The 24306-nt window shown below is 41.2% G+C and overlaps 1 protein-coding gene across 2 annotated transcripts in view; it reads right to left on the minus strand.

Moving 5' to 3' along the window:
- LOC141796664 (cGMP-inhibited 3',5'-cyclic phosphodiesterase 3A-like) overlaps positions 1–24306 on the minus strand; it is a 97151-nt gene that overhangs the window by 37240 nt on the left and 35605 nt on the right. For both annotated transcript variants that reach the window (XM_074677899.1, XM_074677897.1), the window contains exon 2: positions 11780–11830. In XM_074677899.1, coding sequence (XP_074534000.1) covers positions 11780–11830 — 51 coding nt within the window. The remainder of the gene's footprint in view (positions 1–11779; positions 11831–24306) is intronic.

The following is a 24306-nucleotide window of genomic DNA, read 5'->3' on the forward strand; positions in this document are numbered from 1 at the left end:
TCACCTGACTGCAGGGTCCCATGGGCTGTATAAAACATGGAAGTAGTGTCTGTGTGCCTTGGTGTTAGCATTGTTAGGTAATACAAGAAAATAACAACCCACTTTACAATTGGTGTAAATGATTTCAACAGAATAAGAACAGGTTGCAAACCAACGTTACTAAAAGTGGAGTTTCTTTACTTTACTGCTTAGAAATGCCATCTTTGATTACAAGCTTAGGCCACTGCAGCTACTCTGAGTTTTCCAATTAGGAATTCCAACTGCAGGGGGCAGCAAAACAACCACAACGTGCACATTTGACAGTCAACCAAGCGGCAATCTCCAGTTTAAGAATATGAGGCAATGTAAAAGTGCTAAAGTCTGCTGTTTCTTGAGTGTCTGCTTGAGGCTGGCTCTGGAAGTACCAGAAGTCACACACACACACTAAACAAAAAAAAAACGCTTCAAAGCAGAAATTAACCGTTTTACAGTATGGTTCGAAAAATGTCTCCTATCTGATTTGCTAGCTTTACTATTGGCACACACTGTAAGAGGTTGAATTTTTCTATAACTAAGCACTTCAGAGGATACTCAGATTGCGAGCTCACCCAATCAGAGACAAAGCTCAGGTCATCTGACTGTTGGGCACCCTATAGCTGTACGCAAAGCCCTTGCCACTTTCAAAATGGCCACAATTCTCGATTTGCTTCATTTTCTGTTACAGAAACAGACAAGCGACGTTGGGGAGACTACATCCATGTTTCATACAGTCTATGCCGTCAACTAGCTAAATCCCTGAATATTCCTAATTAGGCACGACTCATGACATGTGAATGTAAATAAAGTAGAAAACAACTTTCGTTGCCATTGTAAATTAAAAATAAAGCCTAGAGGCCCAAAAGTGTTCTTAACAGGTTGTATTGGTTTCATTTTCAATGCCAGTGTTTGCTGCTTGGTTTGAGTATTTTTGTATTTTTTTCTCCATTGTTTTTGTTCAGTCTTACTCACAAACTGCACATAAGAGCCATGCAAGACTGTCTTTTCTTTTCTAAAGCCAGAAGCAACCAAGTTACCCCTGTCTTCTCACACCTTAGCTCTGCTCCAAAGCACACCCTGATTAATCAGCCATTGATCATCCCTTATTAACCATTATAAGTGTCTATGCTTTTACAATGTTCTTTATGCTGCATTAAAGAAGACTTGGAACTATTGGCTGATCTCATGAACTCCCTTTGAAATCTTTAATTAGGTAATAAATCATCTTGGGAGCGGAGACATTTTTTCATATATTCTGACTACTTTTGTCTTCCATGTGCCCCAGCTCCCCAGCCATTGGAAAGAATGCTGAATTAACACATTTCTGCGTTGGCCTTACTTTACAGACACCTTAGGGCTACTTCAGCTCTCTAAACAGTCCATGATCTCAGTGCTCTACTTTTATGAGTCAAGCTGAATGGTTTACAGAGGGGGCATTGTGCTTTTTTAAAGAATTTAAACTGTTCTTTTGGCACCCCTATAGTAACTTGACATGATTTACAGTTTAAAAAACATCCAATTTTTATCTTACATTGGTGTTGTACAAACACCTTATTTAAACTTCTGTCTGCATGCCTGGTTTTATCTGCTGTCTCTTTAAGGCTCCCAGCTTCGCAATCCCCCTTCCCTCTGACTGGCCAGTCCTCTGGAGGCCTCTTGGAGCCAGAGCTTTGCGCAGACTTTGGTGTTTGAGGCCTGCCCCTCCAACTTGCAATGAACCAGTTATGAACTTCTAATATAATGACCTCATTATCTTGACAAGTCTCGGGAAAATCTATAGCTTTAATCTTTTAGAACAGACTTATTTGGGCAGTTTACAGACAGATTCAGCAATTTCTGCAACATACAAATGTGTAGCTGTTTGAAAATCTGCACATTTTGTATGAACATCCAGCACTGTTTTTTTAAAGCAGTGTTTAAAAAAAATCAAAACCAATAATGCCCTTCTTTAATGTTGATTCACAGTTTCTATTTACTGATACTTCCCATGTCTTATTTCTTAGCTTGACTTTCAATGATGCATGCCCACAATCTTAAAACATTAATGAGTTTCAGCTGTGGCTTTAAATCCTGTTTTTGGTAACCTCCACAAGTTTAAATTCCCAACCATCTGGAGTCTTGCATTCACTCTCAGATTTTGTTTTTGCTTCTATATTTTAGAAATATATTTTGAGGCATGTCAGTAAAAGAGGATATCAAGGATTGATATGAGTGTGACATCGGGCAATGAGTTCACATCAAACTATTGCAGCTATAATCAACAGTAACATTGCCTGTTGATTGAAGTTCACACAAGGAAGTGTGTTGAAACCATGGTTTTGGGATGATCTTCAATCACTTTTTAACATGCATGCATTTATATCAGATATCATAAGACCGAAACATTATGCTCGCCTTACAGTGGAAATTATAACACTTCGACACATAGTGTGATTATAAATGTTTCCTTCACCACTAGTTTTTCTTTTCTTATAAAATGTTACCATACAGCTACAACTGCAGCTGATGTAACAAAGGGTCATCTGGAATTCACCACGATCTGCATGTGGGAGGTTTGATGTCCAGCCGCAAAATATTACATTCTTATATTGATACATTAGGATAATGACTCCGTAAAAGGTCATGACCAAGTCATTTCTCTAAAGTGCACTTATCTCAGAGAAAAAGCAACATGGCATAAAATAAGGCCAATGTTAATCTTAAACAATAGCCAAAATGAACAAAATGAAAATATGAAAACAACAGTCAGTTGATTTTGGACCTCTGTTGAAGTGGACATATTTAATTACTGACTGAGACGGTGCCAAGCGCTGTGGAGAGTATTATATTTGAGGTATGACACTACACAAGTGCTCTCTTCCATCCACTCACATATCAAAAGCTTGATTCTACAAGCAGATAGGCTTCTTTAAGTGCAGAGAAAGAAAAACATAGGATGAGGCAGAGAGGGCGACCTCACGGAGGTAAAATTTGATATACTTGCAGCTTTTCAGGCTTCAGGACAACAACATGATGTGAAACATGTTCGGCACAGCTGTGCAGTACTTGATGCCTAATGAATGGGCTCATTAGCAATGTCTCAACTGGAGCCTGACCTTTGACTTCCTCACTCCTGACCCTTCCAACAGCCAACAGAAACTCTCTGTTTCTGATCGTTTGCTCCACAGCTTTGAGCGCACAACTGAAAAAGGATTCAGCCTTGTTTTTTTTAAGGTAAAACGAAAGGTTCACAGCTGACTCTTCACTGCTTCAAGTAGAAAACTTGAACAGCCTCTAAAAATGTTAGAGTCGGCATGACCTGTGTGTGACCTAAACAACATGTTTCTTTTCTGTCGCATCAGATAAGTCGCTTTATTTTTACAAGCGTCCTGACGTTCTGCAAGAATTCATTAGGCGTGTTCACCAGGTGTGATGGCACTTCTCCATGATGACACATGTATTGATAAATTGGACGTATGACCAGCACAGGGACTGAACTAATCTCTTCCACAGACAAGGAGACGTCCTGCGGGGCAGCTGATGGAACATTTCTTGACAGACGACTATTGAGCTCCTCTCATTCTCATCTCAACTTCCTTCCCTCCTCCCTCTCCTTCTTTCCTATACCGTGCTCTAATGCACACTGTGAGGAGAAGAAGTAAACACCTGTCTCTCAGCTCATTTGCAGGCTGATTTAGGAGTTTGCTAAAGAGGGGGTTTAGGAGGAAGAAAGCCACAGCAGGCTATCTGGCTCCTTCTCTGCATCTCCACCCATACACAGCAACTTATGTGCAACTGCTGCAAACTGTACCTCTAGTTTTCACTAAAGCCAAACTAAAACATGAGTAGGAGCGTAATGCACTTTTAAAAAGTCTGACCAAAAACATGCACTGTCATTTAAAACAAACACAGATCATCATCCTAGGCATGTATTGAAAAAAAATGAACATGCATAGAACCAGGTAACTTCAAGCAGGATGTGCATGTGCCACACAACAGCTGGACCTGAAAATTTTAGACTTGGAGCAAGCTTACACATGCCCGAAGCCTGACATGAGAAATACAGTATGGTGAAAGGCAGCATTCATATGGCTTTAACACAGTGCATAGCTCCCATGAAAGTTAGACTTTTACTGTAGACTTGAAATCCAATGTGTGGTACATTATAAAACCATCATAACCTGGCTACCTTAAAAATTCCTCCCACTGAACAAGTCTACAAAGGGCTTGTTTGAGCTGTGATACAAAGCAGGGGAAGACAAAGAATGTAAAGTCCAGACCATCCCTGGCACAGTCTTTTAAAAATCCTCAAAGTAGCATCTTGGCTTGAGGATATCTCCTGGCTATTCCTAATCTTCCAACAATCTGCAACCTTAAACTTTGAAGTCATCAGTGGACCTCCTGCAACAGATCAAACAGTGAGTATGTTACATAATATCACAAGGTTATATAAGTGTTTCCTGTCAGAGTACATGATCACTTTCATTCATCACCCATGGCCACCTCCGTTGCAGTAGACTTCACTTTCTAAAGGTTGAGATCTAAAATGAACCCCACAGTGGGATTTCTGCCTGGGAAAGCACTGAATATCAAACGAAAAAAAGCTTTTGGACAGATGTTATGATGGAGCATTTCAAAACTCTCAACATTTTTTAAGCACTATGGTGAACGTTCTTACCACGGACACATCTGCTGTATTTGTATATTCCATTAAACGCTTTGATTTAATTCAATGTATTTTACTCTCCCAGTGAGGCTGTATATGTGTTTAATGACTTACTTTTAAACGGCTCCCTGAGCATACACGCTCTTTTTACTGCTGCCTTACATCACATTCATAGAAACACACATTCACATCTGGGAACTGTCAACAACCGTCGGCCACTGGCTCACACTCCTCTCTGAAGAGATTTTTCTGAGAAAACACTCTTCAGAGTTAGTCAGGGTTTCAGCACCTCTGTAAGTTGTGTTGAGGCAGTGTGGGAGAAACGACTTTTATACGGAACAAAGATCAAATAAACATAAGCTCTATTACAGAAAAATGGTTCGTCTTTCCTCTTGTTTTAAATTAATCAATGGTTTTGTTTCAAGGCAGCACATCGTAGGTGGCCAGGGAAAAAGTGAGAGAAGGTCGTCTAAAATTGGCAAAAAAACCCAAAACAAAACAACGAATGACAAATTTTCATCAGGTTGGACTGATACACCAAGGAGGGTGACTATGGACTTTTACATGGGTAAACCACATGCAGGTTGCTATAGTAAATATGATTTTTGCCTTGGGATAGTGAAGAAATCATGACTCACTGACCTGGCCCTGTAAAACATGTCAGTGTAGGTAGCTAGGATAGACAATTAAAATTTAAATATTCCCCTTCTGCTTAAGGTTTGAAGACTCACCATTTGAAAATGTGCAATTCAAGTGAGACTGGTGGCTGTCAAGTTTAGCATTAAGAGTAATAAGTGAAAAGCTTTAAGGTTCCTTTTCGCCTCATGCGTATTTCTTAAATCATGAAGAAACGAAAATTGCTATTAATAATGAATAAAATTGTTAACCAGGTGCAGCTGTGCACTGAATAGATAAAAAACTAAAATTAGACCCATAAATAAAATAATAAGAAAAACTAAAAACCTTGGAATAAATTAATAAATAAATCGGAGGGTGGCCAACCAGTCAGAGACCCAGAGCCACAAAAATTACCATGGTACTACAAAGAGCCACATCACACACGTGGTCTTACAAATGCACTTCCTCTCACACATAAACAAAATGACATAAAATGAAAAGCAGTACATTTCCATCTATCTATCTATCTATCTATCTATCTATCTATCTATCTATCTATCTATCTATCTATCTATCTATCTATCTATCTATCTATCTATCTAGATAGCTATGAGCACGAGCGATTGAGGAGCACATGTAGAGAATAGAAACCGATACTTAAGTATCAATCTCATCACCCAACTACTGATCAATACTAATCCCAATGTAGGCATCAATATATCAATATTAAAGATTGATCAGCACACCACAACTCATTACTATATATATATATATATATATATATATATATATATATATATATATATATATATATATATATATATATTTGGATCAAAGAGCCTGACACCAAAAGGTAAAGAGCGACATGCAGTGCGTAGCTGCCACAGGTTGGCCACCCCTGAAATAAATAAATAAATAAATAAATAAATAAATAAATAAATAAATAAATACATAAATAGAGACAGTAGCTAGCTAGAGCCAGTGGTAAAATTAAATTGGTTCAGATATGAATTAGGTGGTAGAGATAAAAAATGTGTACATACAAGGGAAACTGTCTGAAAATTAGTTTAAGAAAATATCAGTATGTAGACTTTTTTTTTGAAAACTAGTTCATTCCTATAACCCTTAGTTAGTAATAGAAAGCTACACTTTGCATTCTTTAGCTTAGCACAGGACTTAAAACTTAGAAAAAGAGACAACCTCCTATGACTGAGACAAATAAAACTGCTGTTAACAGTTCAACTTCAATCAGTTTTGTTATCTCAGCACTTAAAAAACAGCTAGTTAGCTACTTAGCTACAGTCAGAGTGAAAAAATAAATTCTTGCAGGGATCAACAAAGTACATCAAACTCAAGTCAAATCTCAAAATTCTTCAATGAATGAAAACTTGAAAGTAAATGAAAATTGAAAACGTGAACCACAAGAGGTAATTTCAAAAGTCACACAACAGCTTGCATTAGCGGTTAGCTCATTGTTGCTCTACTAGTTCAAAGGTTATCAAATATGAAGTCTGAGCTTCAAACATGACACCCCACCCCCATATTTTCACTTTTTGACCGTTGCTTGTCCTTGACACATCCACTGGACCTCCTGTGCCAGCATCTCTTCATAAAAACACATCACAAATTGTGATATTTTGTCACAGGCTCCAACGTTAGTTGACATCCTCATTTGATAAATCTCACCATCAGCATCAATAAACAGTTTTTATGACTCTTCAACTCGCCAAGTTACATACTTAACAGTGCATGAACATTCTGTTATGACATTTTATGGTGAACAAGAGTGTACATGAGCAATGGTCTTGATGCCTCTTTGAACACAGTTTGGAACAGTATGGCAATAGACATGCCATAGATTAACACCCGCGCTGCAGTTTGTGTAAACCAAACTGAGAGCCAGTCAAAACAAACCAGCAGTCACTCATGAGGAGTGAAAAGCTGTTTGTCCAAACAGCGTCTCTGCAATCAAAGTCAAACTCCACTGTGTGTTGAAGTTATGTGTCTTAGGTTTACCAAACACTATTTGCAAAGTTGAGTCAGGAGTTTGATTTGAATGCATGTTCTTTTAAGTTGTGTTTTTTGATGGACAGCAAACTTCGACCACATTCAGTCGTGATATGAAGTTAAAAACATCTAAATAAATAACACTGAGAAGTGATGGTGTAACCCTGTGTGTATGTGCATATCCAGTATTTACACATAAACTAACAGACTTTGAAAGTGTATATGCACAAAATGTTCATTTCTCATGCCAAACATTATATCTTCTAAACAACTCTGTTGGATGTTACACTAACTGAGCCTTGAAAATATGACTGTTGGTGTTTTCTGCAATGTCCTGAGTGTTGCGCCAATAAGTCCGCAGGAGACAGATGAAGTGCATTTGGTGCAACAAACAAAACACTGATCCTCCCATCTAGTGATGATTATTAATGTTATACATAGACAGAGAGTCCACATTTTTGTAATTTCTGACAAGGTTCACTTCTTGCACTTTTAACCTAGTGGCTCACTCATCTAAACACACAGTCCTCAAAGCCTCCAGTGCAGTGTGGGCTTTTTAAATTGTGCAATGGTTATAGAGTGTAATGTATCCCACGGGAGAGCTAGAGTCCGGACAAATGTCTCAGGGGCCTACTGGAGAAAGAAATGTTTTTGATTCTCTTAGTAAACAGGTTTTAATAATGTAAACAACTCAGGCTCGACATGAGGCACATGGACACACACACACTGTAGTGCTTATTTTGCAATTAACCCCTCACACAAATCCTCACACTCTGACATCAGCAGAAATGTGCTTAGCAAGAAGCTTGGGAACACATTAAAGAAAACTTCACTGAGTCCATTGTTTTCTCCAAGGTTGATTTCATTTACACAAGCCCTCAAAAAATCATTACGGTGCAGTTTCTGTTTCAGTGGCAGTGCAGTTAGTGTAATGGCCCTGATTACATCTGTAGAGATGGATTAGTCGAAAAGGAGCCTGGGAGAAGGTGATGTTCTCCACTTAGAATAACAGAGCATTGATACAGTGTGAATCACAGCAGAACGGTAACACAAAACTCCACCGAGACGGACCTTGCTTCTTGCCTCTGCTCCTACAGCCAACAGAACGCCAAGCAGCACTGCGCTTCCTCAACCTCTCCGCAACCCAATTCCCCTTACAAACCCCTCTGTCGACAGCCCAGACTGAAGCCGTGCTGAGCCAGGTCCTACAGCCGCCAGGATACAATTACACGCTGTTATATATTTTATTAAAAAGGGGGTGTGTTGGGGTATAAGGGGGTGTACTGAAACAAGACAATAAGGAAAAACGGCTTCATTAAATCTTTACTGGGAAAGGTCGAGCCATTTGACCCATAACGTGCAGCCATCTCATGTCCAACAAGACGCTTGTTTTTAACTCAGAGTGTTTGAATACAGCAAAGGAGCCAACCAAGATTAAAGAAAAAGAGTTTAAGGTCCCATATTATCTTTTAGTGAAATTTGTGGGTCTTTGGCTTTCCTCCCAGCCCACAATATGTGATATTTAATGGCAAAACCTGTACTTAGTAGTGCTTGTGAATGTAAAATCCTGACCTTAAATGAGCTGTTTGGATTTTGGGGATTTGTCGACGTCAGCAATTCCCTTTTTTTTGACCAATCAGGAGCAAGTCTGACCTGATTGGTTCACCGGAGCAGATACCCCGACCTTTAACTCCTCTCCAGCAGCGAGTAGGAGAATGCCAAAGTTGAAGAGCCATTACTGCTTTGTTTTTGGCTGTAAACAGCCACACAGTTCCATGGACAAGCTTCCCATCTCGGAAGAAGACAAGACTAATTGGCTAGAGTTCATTTATCAAGGAAATGTGCCAGCTACACTCAGTAAAACTGTGCATGTGTGTGCTAGTCACTTCACAGCCGACTGCTTTTCCAGCTTTAGACAGTACAACAGAGGGCTAGCGAATAGACTGGTCCCGAATCCAGGCGCATTTCCAACCATCCACCAACAAACCTTGGTCCCTGGAAATGTGAGTACTTTAAATGCTGTGTGCTGTGGAGCAGATGTAAGAGCTTTTCCTCAGTGTCCCCCCAGTCTCTGTGTTAGCTTCAGGATGCTAACTTTAGCTGCAGTTAGACTGTTGTTTTAGCCTGTAATGCTATGGTAAATGAGCTTCATTGTTTTCTAAACATTGCGCACTCAGAGCTTGTGACGCCGCTCTCAGTGACGAGGAAGAGCGGAGCGGTATCAGCGGTGGCTCATTAACATATGAAGGTCACGCCCACTAAATCAGACCATTCTGAACAGAGGGGCTATGAGAGCCTGGAAACAATGCTGCTGTGCTTGATTTATTGGCTTTTTGGACCAAAACATGTTACTATCATTTCATGAAGACATCAGTGATCCATATTAAACTGCAGAAAGGGAGCATAATATGGGACCTTTAAAGAAGCAAAAGTAGCAAAGCAGACATAAAGGATGGAGTGCAAAAAAGTGATGCATGAGGTAAAACAGATGGCTAGTGCTGGGCGATGAGTGAGTGATGATTCACCACATGATACAAGTGGTTTAACATATATCCGTCATCAGCACCGCAGCAGCAGGCACAGTCACCAGTTTAAAAACCCTGTGAAATATACAGGCACACTAAATAAAACCAAGTTAAAATGTCATACTATGGCTCATGGTGCCCAGAGAAATGGAACCAGCTTAGAGGTGTTTTACTGTTGCACGTCATAAAAAGTAGGAGCTTGAGAATAGCTAATGCTCCTGTACCAGTCATGGCAGATCCAATTATTCCCCAGCCAGAGGTTAGACAAAAGTGCACGTTTCAGTCTCCTTTAGCCTTAAATGCTGCTTGCCACACGACCTGATATAATTAGAAAATACTCAGCAATGACAGAAAACCAGAAAAGGGGCAGTGACCTTTTTCAACTCCCAACCAGCAGTTAGAAGAAACGCTGATTTCAAATGTTTCAAATGCTCATAGCCTTTTTGAGAAATCTTCAACATGACTGCAATGTCATGGCTTGTCTGCCTCAAAGACCACTCCTCCAGCCTTTCTGTAATTTAGAATAACAGTCACAAGATCCGGGCATACAAACAGTCTTTTCTCCGATAATCTCCCCGCGTAATGTTCCAAAACCAATGTGTTTTCAAGTCGAATACAAATATTTAAATAGCTCTTTCCATACATAACTGCACTGTCAATTCCTAAGCTAAAACATCCACCACAAGCTTTGGATGTGGAAAAAAAGACGCGGTTTGGAAAATGAGACTGCTAATGTGTGCATGTTGGCGAATAGGACACAGCGGAGATCAATCAAGCAGCTCTGGTCACCGGCTGAAGAGAGCGATTTACACACTCCAAGAGGTGCCACGGTGTAGTGAAACGCCACAAGCCTCTCTGACCAACAACCTGGTCCAAGAGAGCGGTGCCAAAGGAAAAAACAGCCCTGAGATTGAGCGTGATGCCAACATAAGCCTTGACTTCTTACACGTCTTGTCAGTTTCTGGACTATTATGGGATTCCACTGACGAACACAGAGCACCAATCCAAGTGCAAAATAAAAAAGACTCAACTGACCACTGAGTCTAAATGGCAGCTTAGGGGATGCATCAATCAAAAAATATGTGCTTGCCTACTAACCCCGCATAACAAATTGATATGAGCCTTGGACAGAATCTTAAATGGGTAACATGCTATTTGAGAATTCCTCCTCTCTGACAGGATATTACTGTAATGCTGATTTTTGGAAAGATATCCTACTATAGGAGTCATTGAATCTCGAGGAAATTATACATGGTGTATTTAATCTCAATCCAAATTCTGGGCAAAGTTGTGATTACTATTCATCAAAAAATCCCTTAATTTTCCACCAAACCACAACTCTCAGCATTTATTTCCACTGAAGCATAAGGTTTCAGCTCAGACGTATTTTCTATTCATTCCCAAAGGATATCCTCCTGATAGAAGACTGCTCGGAACAGAACATACTGCGTAAAGCCATGCCAACTCCAAGGGCATTGTTTGTTCTCTTTTTACTCCAGTGTCCTGTCCCGTGGCTCTGCTGCAGCCCAATACATCAATTCCTAAACACACGCACACACACACACAGCATCCCCTCCAAGGATGGGAGAGGTAATCTCAGAAAAGGTGTCGGCCCTCCACATGCTGTGCCCCCCCTCTGCACAGTCCTTCAAGTTTTTCAATTCCCTTTCCTCAAATGGCTTGTTCAGCGCCTTCAAAGCAAATCACAGGCCATTGTCGGGAGAGCAACAAGGACTCTGGTTGGAAGTGACACCTCTGGACATGCTGTTTAACCACAGCTAAAATGAGTGGGCAAACAAGCCTGTTAGTGGTAGCGTTTCTGCCATCTGCGTCATTTATAAGGTGTGTGTAGGCGAGTGACAAAGACCAGGGAGCTAACTCATATGTGTGTGCGTGTTTGTTGTGTGTTTTCCTGTCAGCTGTTTATCATTATTGTTATTAGTCTCTTTCTCTGTGAACGGGGGCTAACCTGTGATCCTCGGGAGCCTCTTTTGTGGTCCCAATCCGAGCGGGGGAGCATCTGTGGGAAAAACAGAGACAGAGACATGTTCAAAACCGCAGTCCTGCACATCCTGTTTCTGTTAGCGTCTTATATCGTGCTTCCTCCTCACAAAGAAAGCTGCGGATATACAGTGCTGTAGGAGAAAGAAGAGAGAACAGAAATGGTGATGCAAAGAGTCAAGGTAGTGTGGGGGGAATGGAAACGCTCATAAATGCAAAAATGGGTTTTGTCTATATTTTTTTTTCACTTTCCATTAAGCCCAGACAACTAATGCTATTTCACAGTCAGGCTTGGTTTACTTGAGCTCTTATTCACTGCCTAAGGGGGCTGGTGGAGGCTGAGGATATTTACGCTGCCTAATTACCAGCCACTGTGTCCTCCCACAGGCCTCTTAAACCGGTTTTCCACTTTCTTAGGAGTCACCGAATGCATCAGTGCAGCTCTGTCACCGCTTTTTTTAGTGAGCATGTTTCAGGAGAGAGCCAAGTCAACATTAAACCCCCCTCCTGCCTCTGTTAGAGCTTTCTGGCCCAGAACTAAAAAGCCCTGAGAAACCCAGCATGTCGCTGTGACAAATTGCTGCAGCACACAGTGAGGCAAGGGGCTCGGTATAAGAGCCAAACTGATAATTCAGGTGTAATTTAGTGTGTCAGAGGAGGTCATTCAGTTCTGTCATGCTGCGACTGGAAGCATAGAGAAGAGCGGGTTTGCTGTCTGGACAGCAGTGATGTATTTTTGGAGTGTTTCCTTAAACAAACACAGTAGTCGAGTTAATGCTGTACTCCATTAACTTTAGGCTTATTGGCACATAGCTGTCTGTAAAAAGACACTGTTAAATGTGCAGCAAAAGATGTGATAGACTGAAGATAATGTCACAATTACTTATTTTTACCCCCATTACTGTGCCATAAAGGCTGTGACCAGTGTGGTCTACAACTACCACAGTCATTGAACGCACCTGTATTCTGGTGAACGGTAAACTCAACAGCTTGGTTAGTGATACATGAATGGGTCTGTGAACATTTGGCTCTCAGGAGGCAGCGAATATCTGCATTCTGGAAAGATCTGAAGGATATAGTTGGAGTTATTAACCAGGTGTTGGGTTTTACGGCAATCAGTGACTGATTTATGTCACTAAACAGTTGCAGTTGGGTTCATCAGCAAAGTCTGATGGGCTAAAAACTCATGGTTTTACATTGAGTTATCGTTTTTTGAGTATAATTCATTCTTTTGTTTGTTTATTGTCTTTGCCCTTGGCTATTTTATCTTCGGTGTTTCACCAATAGACTGTGAAAAATTATCGAAGCCATCTTGCTAGGCTCAAAAACAGCTCCCCCTGGTGACTGGCTGCAGTATATATAAGAAATATCTGTGACCCCAGCCATTTCAGATGCTGTAGTATTATGGACAAAGTAAGCAAATACTTTGTACTATGGCTAGACTGTTGTTGTTGTTTTTTTCATCTGAAAAGTTTTCAATGAAAAGACTAAAAAAAAAAAAAAAAAAAAAAAAAAAACAACAAAAACAACAAAGCACCTTGTAGAAATGTTTCTCACAGCTGTATGCAGCCAAAAGTTTCACTTTCATTTGTTTTTTCTAAATTGTTAAAATATGGGGGGGACTTTTGAAAGAAAAAAAAAATTGAAAATCATTTTCTCATCAGATTCTCTCTATATTCTCTACCTTGCAGACTCTGGCCTCAGAATGGCGGCACCTCTAACAGAGAGATTTTGGCTTCAAAACCCTACAACCGTAAAAGGCGGAGCCACGCTGTCCATTCTATATACAGTCTATGGTTTTACCCTGTGTATTTAGGTGTTAAAGTCAGATCCTTTGGTCAAATATTCAGGTGACAGGTTTTAGAGTAATATAGCAGCTTTTTTATTGGCTCAAATGGGATTTAATAAGTAAAAGTATCAGTAATTTTACAGTCATTCCTTTAGTGTGGGATATGTGAATAACTAAGGGCTGGGAATTTAAGCGTAAAAGCCTCTTGAAAAACAAATTTTAGTGCAGCTTAAAAACAGGACATGAACTTGTTAACTCTTTAGACCTTGAACTAAGTTCAAGATAACAACAAGAGCTATGAACGTGACGTATTTCATTTTAGTCTGTGTGAACTGAACTCTGAGCTGGCTCATTTTTAGTGTGAACTTGCACAACACTGGCTCTAACACATAATCTGGTGAGTGACAGAATTGTCCGTGTAGCTCTGATGCTTAGAAAAGCAAAGGGGTGGAGGAGTGGAGAAGTAATATGTGGAGGCGAGCAGCAACAGCAGTGAGTTTTATTTAACCTTATTTGTGAAACACAGTGTACAATGACGCAGGAGCAGCTGTGTTTGTTAACTATAAAGACAGATTGAAAACACAGTCTCTTAAATTTAAAAGAAGAATTGCACTTGAAGTCATGGTTAGTGTTAACATTTTGACTTCAGGATACTGTAAAAGAGATTTATTGTATATGTCATCTGCTGGTCAAGGTTCTGGTAACAATAAGTTCTGCTAAACAGAGTATGGTGGCCCTCACAGCAAGCAAACAAGGTCACTGTCACAACAATCACACACCATGTGACGCACAGCCATCAAAGTGTAATGTTCTGACATTTAGAGGGTATAAAAATGTAATATGAGGGAGCTGCCCTTTAAAAAACAGCAACACTCTTATTCTCTTCTTTCTAACCTAAAGGCTGTAGACGAGAAGGGTCTTTGTTTTCTGGCTGCCCCAATAATGATATCTGTGAGCCACTCCAAGGCTCAATCAAGAGAACATTTAGCTCTTCATGAATTGGAATAACCAAAACAGATGGAGTGGAAAGTGAAAATGTAAGCAGCTGTTTTAAAAGGTGAATGTCTGAGATGGAAATAACAGTAAACGATAGTATAAACTAGCCTGAGCGCTGTTTATCTTACTCTCCACTGCTCTGACAGCGGGGTTTTGCTTGTTCAGTATAGGAGCTGGAAGCAGCTCCTCCATGGCCGTGGTGAAGTCCTGCTCCATTAGGAGGTCCTAGTATCACGGAGGCTCTCCAGGCGCACGCACATAAACAGCCTTTCTGTCCTTCACTCTTATGCAACCCAACCTTTCATCTCCACGCTCTGAGAGACAGACCCAGACTACACAGAAGTCTACATGCACGCTTTGATGTGCCAAAACAAAAAACCCACACAAAATCAAAGCCGGGCAGAAAACCCAGGCGGCGCTGATAGCCTCTCGCACAGAGTGACTTTACAGGCCACAGTGGAATTCATTTCCTCTGAGGCTGGCTCAGAAATGTAATCAACAAATACATGTGGATTGGTGCTGCTCACTTACTAAACCAAACAGTGGATGGAGCCTGGTGCCACTGTGATCAAATGTTTTAACCAGAGCTGGAAAATCAGTCAACAAAATGTTGATGTTGGTGAAGTGCTTTCAAACTGCAAACCACCAGTGTTAGGATAAATTACTGTAACACAAACATCATCTATTTTCCCAAGACAAAAGCAACAATCAGTCACGAGGTCTAAAACACACCAGGGCAAGAGCGAGATAAAATATAAATCACTAATGATGCTAATGATAACAAGAAAAACAAAACAAAAAGTCTCGTTTGAGTTTTATTACCCTGTTTGGCCTCAGGAGGATGAGCAAACGATACTTAAAACATCTCAGTTTATTGCCAATATTATGCCTGGAAAGGTGAAACCACGCATGAATGATTTCTTCGATATCTCCTGGTTTTTCATGGACGCCCTCCAGGCAGCACAACACACAAAGTGAAGCAGTGAAATTTTCAAATGGATTTGTTTTTCATCTTAAAGCTCCACTGCACCTACTGGGAAAAATAACAACTTCGTAGAAGTTCTGCCCTTTGTTTCACCCTCCTTCAAGAGTCATTTTGCAGAGCCAGAACGCTGAATATGCCAGGTCCAGTGCTGACTTTCCATTACTTGTAGCAACACTCATGATTTATATGTGACTGGGACCAGTCCTCTTGAGGAAAAAAAATGCTTTGTGTCTTTCAAAGTGGAAGTATGTCTTTCAGTCGGAGCTACCAGAAAAACATGACACACTCAATATGAGCGAAGGCATTTTTATGGGACTCCAGCTCCACTGGGATCACATTCTGGAGATTTACTGTACTTTCATAATCCAGAGAGACACACTCAAGAAACAAACAGAATTCTACATTAACACTGATTTCAAACCAGATGTTACTAAAGTCCCAAATGTTTCAGACTTGGTAGATGGTTTCTATTTCAAAAGATAGTTTTGATTTAAATTTTAAGGTTTGGAGTCATGTCTGCTAAAAATGTGGACATGGATTCAATTTTGTATGTTTTGCTCATAACAACAGTAAATCATATACAAAAACATCAACTCCAGCATTCAAAAAACTTCAACACCAATGTTTCTTTCCAGGAACTTTGTCCTGGTTACTTTGGATTAGCCACAAACCTCACTGTCAACAGTTTTCTTTGGATCTTTATCCAGCGAGGTCTGTGAAGCACGCAGGGTCGCCATGACATTGTTCCTGGAAAGAGATGCTGCTGGTGGATTTTTAAACATCAGCTCCAGTGCTTTAAGGAACAAAACACATTTGTCCTTAATAAATCAGGGTGAAGGCAGAAATGTGTTTGGGTGATGTCTCAAAAATTGAGACAAAATCAGTTTGAATGTCCTGTATGGCTTGTCTGTCTAGTCTAGAGGTAGAGGTGTTGTCTAAAATGAGTGCACTTTATTTAACTCTTTATATTATTGTTTTAGCAGAGCAAGCCCCACCTGTCTTTAGTTTTTATTGGCGCTAAATGTTCAGGGATGCACTGTTTTTTAGGAATGATCTGGAATTGCTAATTTGTTAAAACTGAAAGTTAGAAAAACATGATAAGTCCAAAATGAGCATGATTAAGTTAACATGGCTAAAGATGGGAGCACCGGGTCTGCTAGTAGACGTTATTAATGGATTTACAGAGTATTGCTACATTAGCCGAGCTAGCAGCACCAGCCTTCATTCCTTCCTGCAGGTTAATATCCACTAGCCTGATAATTTACCCCGACACAGTCTACACACAACTTAATCACCATTTAAAAAAAAAATCAAAATACTGCAAAAAGCAGCCGCAATATAAGCTCAGTCATTTATCATCAATGCAGCCTAGACTCAATTAACAACATGCATTTGAGGCCTATTAAAATCATACTAACTTGTTTAACTGGCCTGTTATTGTAGTGTCACTAATTAAGATGTCAAAGGTTAATTGTACAGTCAACAAAACAAAAACATCACGGTCACACATTGCTTTGGAAGAATGAAAACACCCTACATACAACTTAATGTCAGTTTTTGTAAGTGAAAACACTGATGTCTGTTGTTTGTGCTTGTTTACATCTGGGTAGTAGAGCATTATAGCATTGTTGCAGTAGCCCCTTCACCAGAGCTTCAAGCTAGTTGCTACTGACTGTGCTTCAGTAAAGATGTTAAAAACAACTAGCTTTATTTTTAACGTGTATCTACAGAGTGTATTTGCTTGATGGAAGTTTTATGAGTAGCACTTACTGGCAGAAGGGTAAATAACAGCATGGTGATTGAAAGTAGTTGATTTGAAGATGTCAAAACTACAAAGACTGCAGCCAGAAAAAGAAATATTCCTGTAACCTTGTGTAATTGAGCTGCTGCTCTCATGAATCTCAACAGTGCCAGCCCTGAAAGCTCCCAGCCTGCCTCTCACCCAGAGTGTTAAGAGGGCAGCAGTGTGGATGCCAGCGTGCAGCCGTGTCCTGTCCACCACCATGGCATCAGGCCACAGCCCACAGCAGGCTGCCGTGCCTCTGAGGTGCTGGGTAAACACCACGGTGTCAAAGCACAAACAAACTACTGGAACGTGCTCGTTGTTTGACTTATTCCCGCCAGCAACCAGTTGAGAACCACTTCCCTGCGTGTGGGTGTGAAGTGGTTGGAGCTACGGCAGCAGCAGCGACGGCTTGGCTCAGCTCGGCTTTCACACTGATCGACCTGAAGTCTCACAGTGAGCACAACCCACTGTCATCCACTTACTTCAGAGTAGTTTTCGAAATGTGACCGGAGAGGGGACCGGAAACTGTCTGGTCTTATTATAGCTCAGTATAACAGTTTTTAGTTCCCATCCATTCATAACCTGGCCTCCATTCTCTCTTCGTCCTTTGTCCCCTTTCATTCCCTAATACTGGCTTTACATAGGTGGATTTGATGTGTGTCGACTGAGCTCTCCTGAGCTGGTATATCTTGTTAGCAGCCAGATATAAAGGGACCTAAATTCAGAGCTATAGAGGACATAGTTACAAGAAAAAAGTAGAAGAGGAAGGAAGAGGTGGGGGAAGGGAGTGCTGATCTTACAGTATGGTCGGGTTAATTAAGGCAGTGTTGAAGGGCTGGGAGATCAGTCTGCAGGATTTCAATTTTTCCAATCAGCTTGACCCAAGGGTTTTTATGCACCACCTCTCAGTCCAATTAAACTCACCATGCTCTTTCTCTCTAAAGTGAGCTCTGCATAGTCATGGATTCACACATGGGCCTGCTAAAACACACACACACACACACACACACACACACACACACACACACACACACACACACACACACACACACACACACACACACACACACACACACACACACATGCACTCTGTCTCACACCCACTGCCTCCAGGTCTCCCAACGTTTTCTGTCTCATTCACCCCTTTGTTCTTTTTTCGCTGCTTTCCGTCAAAGATATTCTGACGTCTGCAGCGCTCAACTCAGAGAGGCCTGAACTCACTTTCATTGCAGGCGATGAAAAGAAAGTAGGTCAGATTCGACTAATACTCCCTATAAGGGGGCTTGTGAGGCTTAATTGTAGGGGTAACATCAAGGCAACAATTAAAGAATCTTACACTGGCTTTCATGGGTGTTAGAGCAACAGTAATCTCTATATTGCTCATCAAGGTTTTGCAAATTAGGTGTAATCTTGTTCTGAACCCCCAGGTGGAGGCATTCTCATAATTTGTGCCATATGGTTGATCCCTGCCTGGGTACCAGTGAGGTTTTGGTTTATGCAGCTTGCTAAGAACTCTTTTTTAATGTTCATTTCCAGAAATGATTTCTAAAACAATGATTGTTGTTGCCTTGTTGGAGAAACAACTTAAAGAGTCTCCACTAATTGAAACACTTGCTCTGACAATGGAAAGCATCTGGTTCATCTGGGACTCTTCATCTTTTTTTTTTAATTTGCTGAAGACAGGTGCAGTCTTTCTTTGCAATTCAAGCATTAAAGATTTCTAAAAATAGCAGCAGGACAGAAAAAACAGCCTGCTTGAGCCATCGTATTAAAAGTAGAAAAATCACATACACAATGATGAACGAACAGGACTGAAAGTGTAGATTTTTAAGTGATTAAGACATCTATTTTTAATGGATGGAAATAAGAAGTGGAACAGTGAAAGTCTTGATCTCCCGTGCTTATATAATGCACTTAGTTAGCTCTTTGTATTTCCACTCTTCAACATTTTCATTAAACAAACTCTCATCCTCCTTGGAAAAACTCCTCATAAACTGTCCTTAATTTAAATGACCACAAGGAAACGGTGAAGGAAAATGGATAATAAAGTGCTAAGAATTAATAGGGGTGTGTACACTGTACAGTAAAACTGCAGGCATAGAGTGTGGAAAGGCTGGGGTTCAGGCCAGTTTTCTGACCTAAGCCGTCTGGCCTTTTGTCCCTGTGACTCTGAAAAACCTTCCCCTCTGCCACGTCCAGCCACAGCACAGCAGCCGCTGGTTAGAAGGGCACTTATAAATCCTTCCCTGCCTGCCCGCTCGCTGAGGGGAGGGTAAGGAGAGTCTGTCTTATTCACGCTGGCTAATGTTTTACAGGTTTTTACCGTGGGGGTCAGTCATTGTGGGTCATTTGCGTCATCGCTGGAGGGAAGGGAACCATTGAGGTGGGCTGCCGACTGGAGGGTGCTGTGCACAGGGAATGAGGAACACACTATTGTTTGCGAGGAGATTAGGACACACGCACATACACACACACTTAAAAGCTGTTTGGCTTACACACACTCTCACACTCTCTGCCTCATGCACCAGTCTTCATAGCAAACACACACAATTGTGTTTGAAACCGCTCACACGCACCAATATGATCCCGTTATACATTTCACACACCAGCCACTGCATCTGCACTCTGGCTTCTGTTTACCCCTCCCCTGCTCTTCACACTTTCCTACTCTTCTTATTTCTGAAGTGTGACTAATGGGATTTCTCGTCTTTATGTTTCCTGGGAGAAACTTAGCCTGATCCTAAAAGAAGCAGTATGTGAGTCTGGACCATAGATAGATCTGTCTGTCTCTCAGGGTGATAGCACAGGCCACAAGGAGGCCACAGCCGAGAGAAAACCTCACAGGGAGTACCCCATATTCTGACCTCAAAACCTCTCCAACAAGGCGGCATGAAATGTGTCACTGACAAGGCAGAAAATCTCCTCAATGGGTAGGATATGAATATCTTTAGAGCTGATTCCATGTGGCTTATGAGTGAAGCATCATGTTTAGTTTCCTACAGTATTAGGTATCAATGCTTTGCATTGTGATTGTACATGTGGATCTGGAATGAAGGGAGGGTGCTGAAGAGATACATTTGATGCAAAATAAAACAATATTAACATTACTGAATGAAATCAGAAATAAAGAATGAGAATCCCATTACTCCATATACTGTAACACCTACACAATCAGTTCAGTATGTTATCGTTAAAAATACAACTTTGATTCAATACTTCAGCTGTTAGCAAAAGAGAATAAAAAGCCCACTAACATTAGTATGGAAATAGTACCAAGCAGCTTTCACAGACTACCAGCTGCCTGCTAGATGCTGCTAAATTTAGCATGCAGCATACGGTGCGTTACCAAAAATTCTATGAAGCATGGATAAAATCTCAGTGAAGTCATCTATTGGTTTCCCAAGTAGGTTTCCCAAGCCATCCGAAGGTTATTCAAAGTTGATATTAACTCAACCCAATTTTTGGTCAGCATAAAAAGGGGCAAGAGTTGAGATTTAGCATGTAACCACAATATCCTAAAAAACTATAAAGAATTATATAAAAAAGTGGCTGTTCATGCTGCACTCACTTTCAGTGCTAGGCTGTACATTAGCAGCGCATTGTAAAAATTGCCTTTAAAAAGGGTGCTGCTCAAGTGGCTGCCCATTGCGACAGCTCTCTCTTCTTTGCCCGTTTCTTGTAACTTTTATCTCTTTTTTGTCATCTTTGCATCTGGAGTGGGTCATTATTTGTATGGTTCATTTCCTGGCCATGGACACCAAACTGGTTATGTCTTCAGTGTTATTTTACCAATTTTTATTCTTGTGCTTGTCCGGAGATCATGTAAACATGGCCGCATTGTTTACACGTGAGATCATCTGTTAGCAACCTGTAGCATGTCAAGCTAACTGGTGCAAGGCATGATGTTTCCCTACAAGGTGAGGAGAAGGAGGTAAGGATGACGTGCTGGTACTGAGGTCAGCGCTAAGAAGTGACAGCCCAGCAACAGCCCAGCCATGCTAACACAGCAACAGCGGGAATACCAGAAGGCAGAGAAGCATCATGCTATTCACAGACATGGCTAACGGAGCAAACACTGGACATGACATTGGAGGAACTTCACCTGCTGTGAATCACAGGATACAGGAGACAGAGACTGAACAGACTGTTGAAGAAGCTCAGTCCTAGACCCTGTGGAGGTGGAGGCTGGCTGACTGGAGAATGATGGACAAGCTGTCATCATCTATTTTATCATGGACCTTTTTGCACTATACACTTTCTTACTTTTGTTTTCTTGTATTGCTGCTGTGACTCTTACCCCTTGGGGATACATAAACTCTATTCTATTCTATTCTACTCTACTCTATTCTATTCTATTCTATTCTATTCTATTCTATTCTATTCTATTCTATTCTATGAGGCGTCGGATGATTCTGGAGCTGGCCTCAGGTGGACAGTCAAAGAACTGCAGCTTTTAGCACCTCTGTATCAGCTTTTCTATTTAAGAATAACCTAACAACCAGTTAAATGTGTTGGTATACTGTAAATCATGTGAATTTTAAATATAAATGTAAAAGCGTGACTTTTACTTCCAGACATATTTGTCTTACTTTGTAACTTTTTGAAATCACCAAATGACTGGTAGGATAGGAGCAGAGGAGGGCTTTGAGATCCTGCTATCCTCTTCCCTGTGGTCACTGTTGGTCATATTGTTTACTCTCTGTTTTTTTCGTAGTCGTGAGCTCTGGCCGACTCCTTCACAAGCTGTTCAGTTCCCATCCCCGCACATTCATCTGGGTAAAAGACAGGGGGGTTTGGCTGGGACAGACCTGGCAGACCACCTCCTCCCAGCATGCCAGCACCATTAGTGTATAATGGTCCAGTCAGGATTACTGCCGGGGCCAGGGGAGAGCTGAGAAGCAAACACTGCTCTCACTTGTTTGTTTGTTTTACAAGCTTGTGCTCTATTCAGCCTGCAAGGTGCCAGTGGGCTTTGTGTGGATTAATTCACCGTTGATTCCAAAATAGTGGCTACTCTGCGGCCACTGCACACTTGATTAAGAGAGTTATGGGAGAATAAACAGGTTATGACACGGCAATTTATTTTATAAATCTCAGTTAATTCTGCAATTCACATGTTTAGCTTGAGCTGTCACTCATTGTGTGGCCAACCCAATCTCTCCATCACCTGCTTGTTGAATGAGACACACATCAAGAATACAATTCTCTCTGGTTGCTGCTTTTTATCGCAGACAGCATTGAGATAAAGAGTACATTTCCCTGTCATCCATCAGCTCCATGCTTCAGCTCTTCAGCTTGTTTCTTGGTCATTTTCCAGCAGCAAATGGTAATATTGATTTATTTGTCTTCTTAAAGACTTTATGTAGCTTTTATGAATTGCATTATGAAAGCCTGGACCATTTAGAGCGCAAGCTGATAAAAAGAGTTAAGCTGCATTCTCTGCTATGGAGCTGCTCACAGCAGGTCTCATTTTAGTGATGAAAAATGACCACATTAGCACTAGTTGAGTTCTCAGTGCAGGTTTCAGATGGCAGGGCTGGGTGCTACGGTTCCACTGTAAAATGTTTTTATGAAGCCATAAGTCTGACTGGAACAGGAGGCTGTATTTCATTCGGAGGAGACGATCTACGTCAAACAAAGGTTTTCATAGTGGAATAACAGAACAATGGGTGCAAAATGAGAACTGAAACTTACACAACAAAAGTTTGATCAGTGTGAATTTTGATGAATGATGTTCAGAGATTGACTTTTTTTATACTCTGCTCTTACTTTAGTAGCCCCTTAGAGGTAAGATAATTTAAAGGATCTAAAAACAGAGTCTGGTTAAAGGCTACATGTTACATGCTGTGCTGTATGGGAATTTATGCATGCGTGCTGCCTTAGGTGCATACATTATTTTATGTTTTATTCACGGGGCTGACTCAGCAAGGTCTGTGCTCCATGTTGTTTTGTCTGTGCTCATCAGGGGGAGGACCACACAAAACACACACACACACACACACACACACACACACACACACACACACACACACACACATACACACACACACACACACACACACACACACGCGCACACACACACACACACACACACACACACACACACACACACACACACACACACACACACACACACACACACACACACACACACACACACATACCTGACTTTTTTCAGCAGCACACAGAACATTTACAATCCCATCAAGATTCCCACAGGACTCCTGTAAACAGACAGCGACTGCCCACTGAAGCATTCCCTTTTAAATCACAACCCTACATCCTTTATAAATCACTGAGGTAGAAACTTAACGTTCAGTCACGACAGCACCTATGTACTGACTGATGTACTCAAACCTGTGTGTGTGTGTGTGTGTGTGTGTGTGTGTGTGTGTGTGTGTGTGTGTGTGTGTGTGTGTGTGTGCGTGCGTGTGTGTGTGTGTGTGTGTGTGTGTGTGTGTGTGTGTGTGTGTGTGTGTGTGTGTGTAAATACCAGCCTCTAATAAACAGCATGTGTACCTGGGTGAGGGCATAAATCTCTGCTTCCTCTTTTTGCAGGTGGATGGATTTGCTTCACAGAGGCAGTTCCCCCAAGAGAGGCTCAGGTCGGCCCCAGGGGCAGGCGGTTTTTCCACTATTAGATTGTAAAATGCTTGCACTGTCAGTGGAATCCACTAAGGGGTTTGGGCTCTCCCTCATAAAAGAAAAGTAAGGGTCTGCACAAAGCGTGCTGGTCCACGGGCACAAGAGACAACCCCCCGACATACTCCATCTATATGAAGCAAAGCTTCGCTCCATTAAGAACAGGCTATCATTCTGAGAGCTATCCTGGAGACCTGGCTGAGAGCATACAGGGGGATCAGATTGAGGGGGATCTGGTGGTCCTCGAGGGAAATAGGCTGCAGGCTCCATGAATGACAGAAAGCCATGTATTTCGAT

Source organism: Halichoeres trimaculatus, unplaced genomic scaffold (genome assembly GCF_033239565.1).
Source record: "Halichoeres trimaculatus isolate MK-OKI-2021-1 unplaced genomic scaffold, fHalTri1.1 fHalTri1_scaffold_10, whole genome shotgun sequence".
Classification (NCBI taxonomy): Eukaryota; Metazoa; Chordata; class Actinopteri; order Labriformes; family Labridae; genus Halichoeres; species Halichoeres trimaculatus.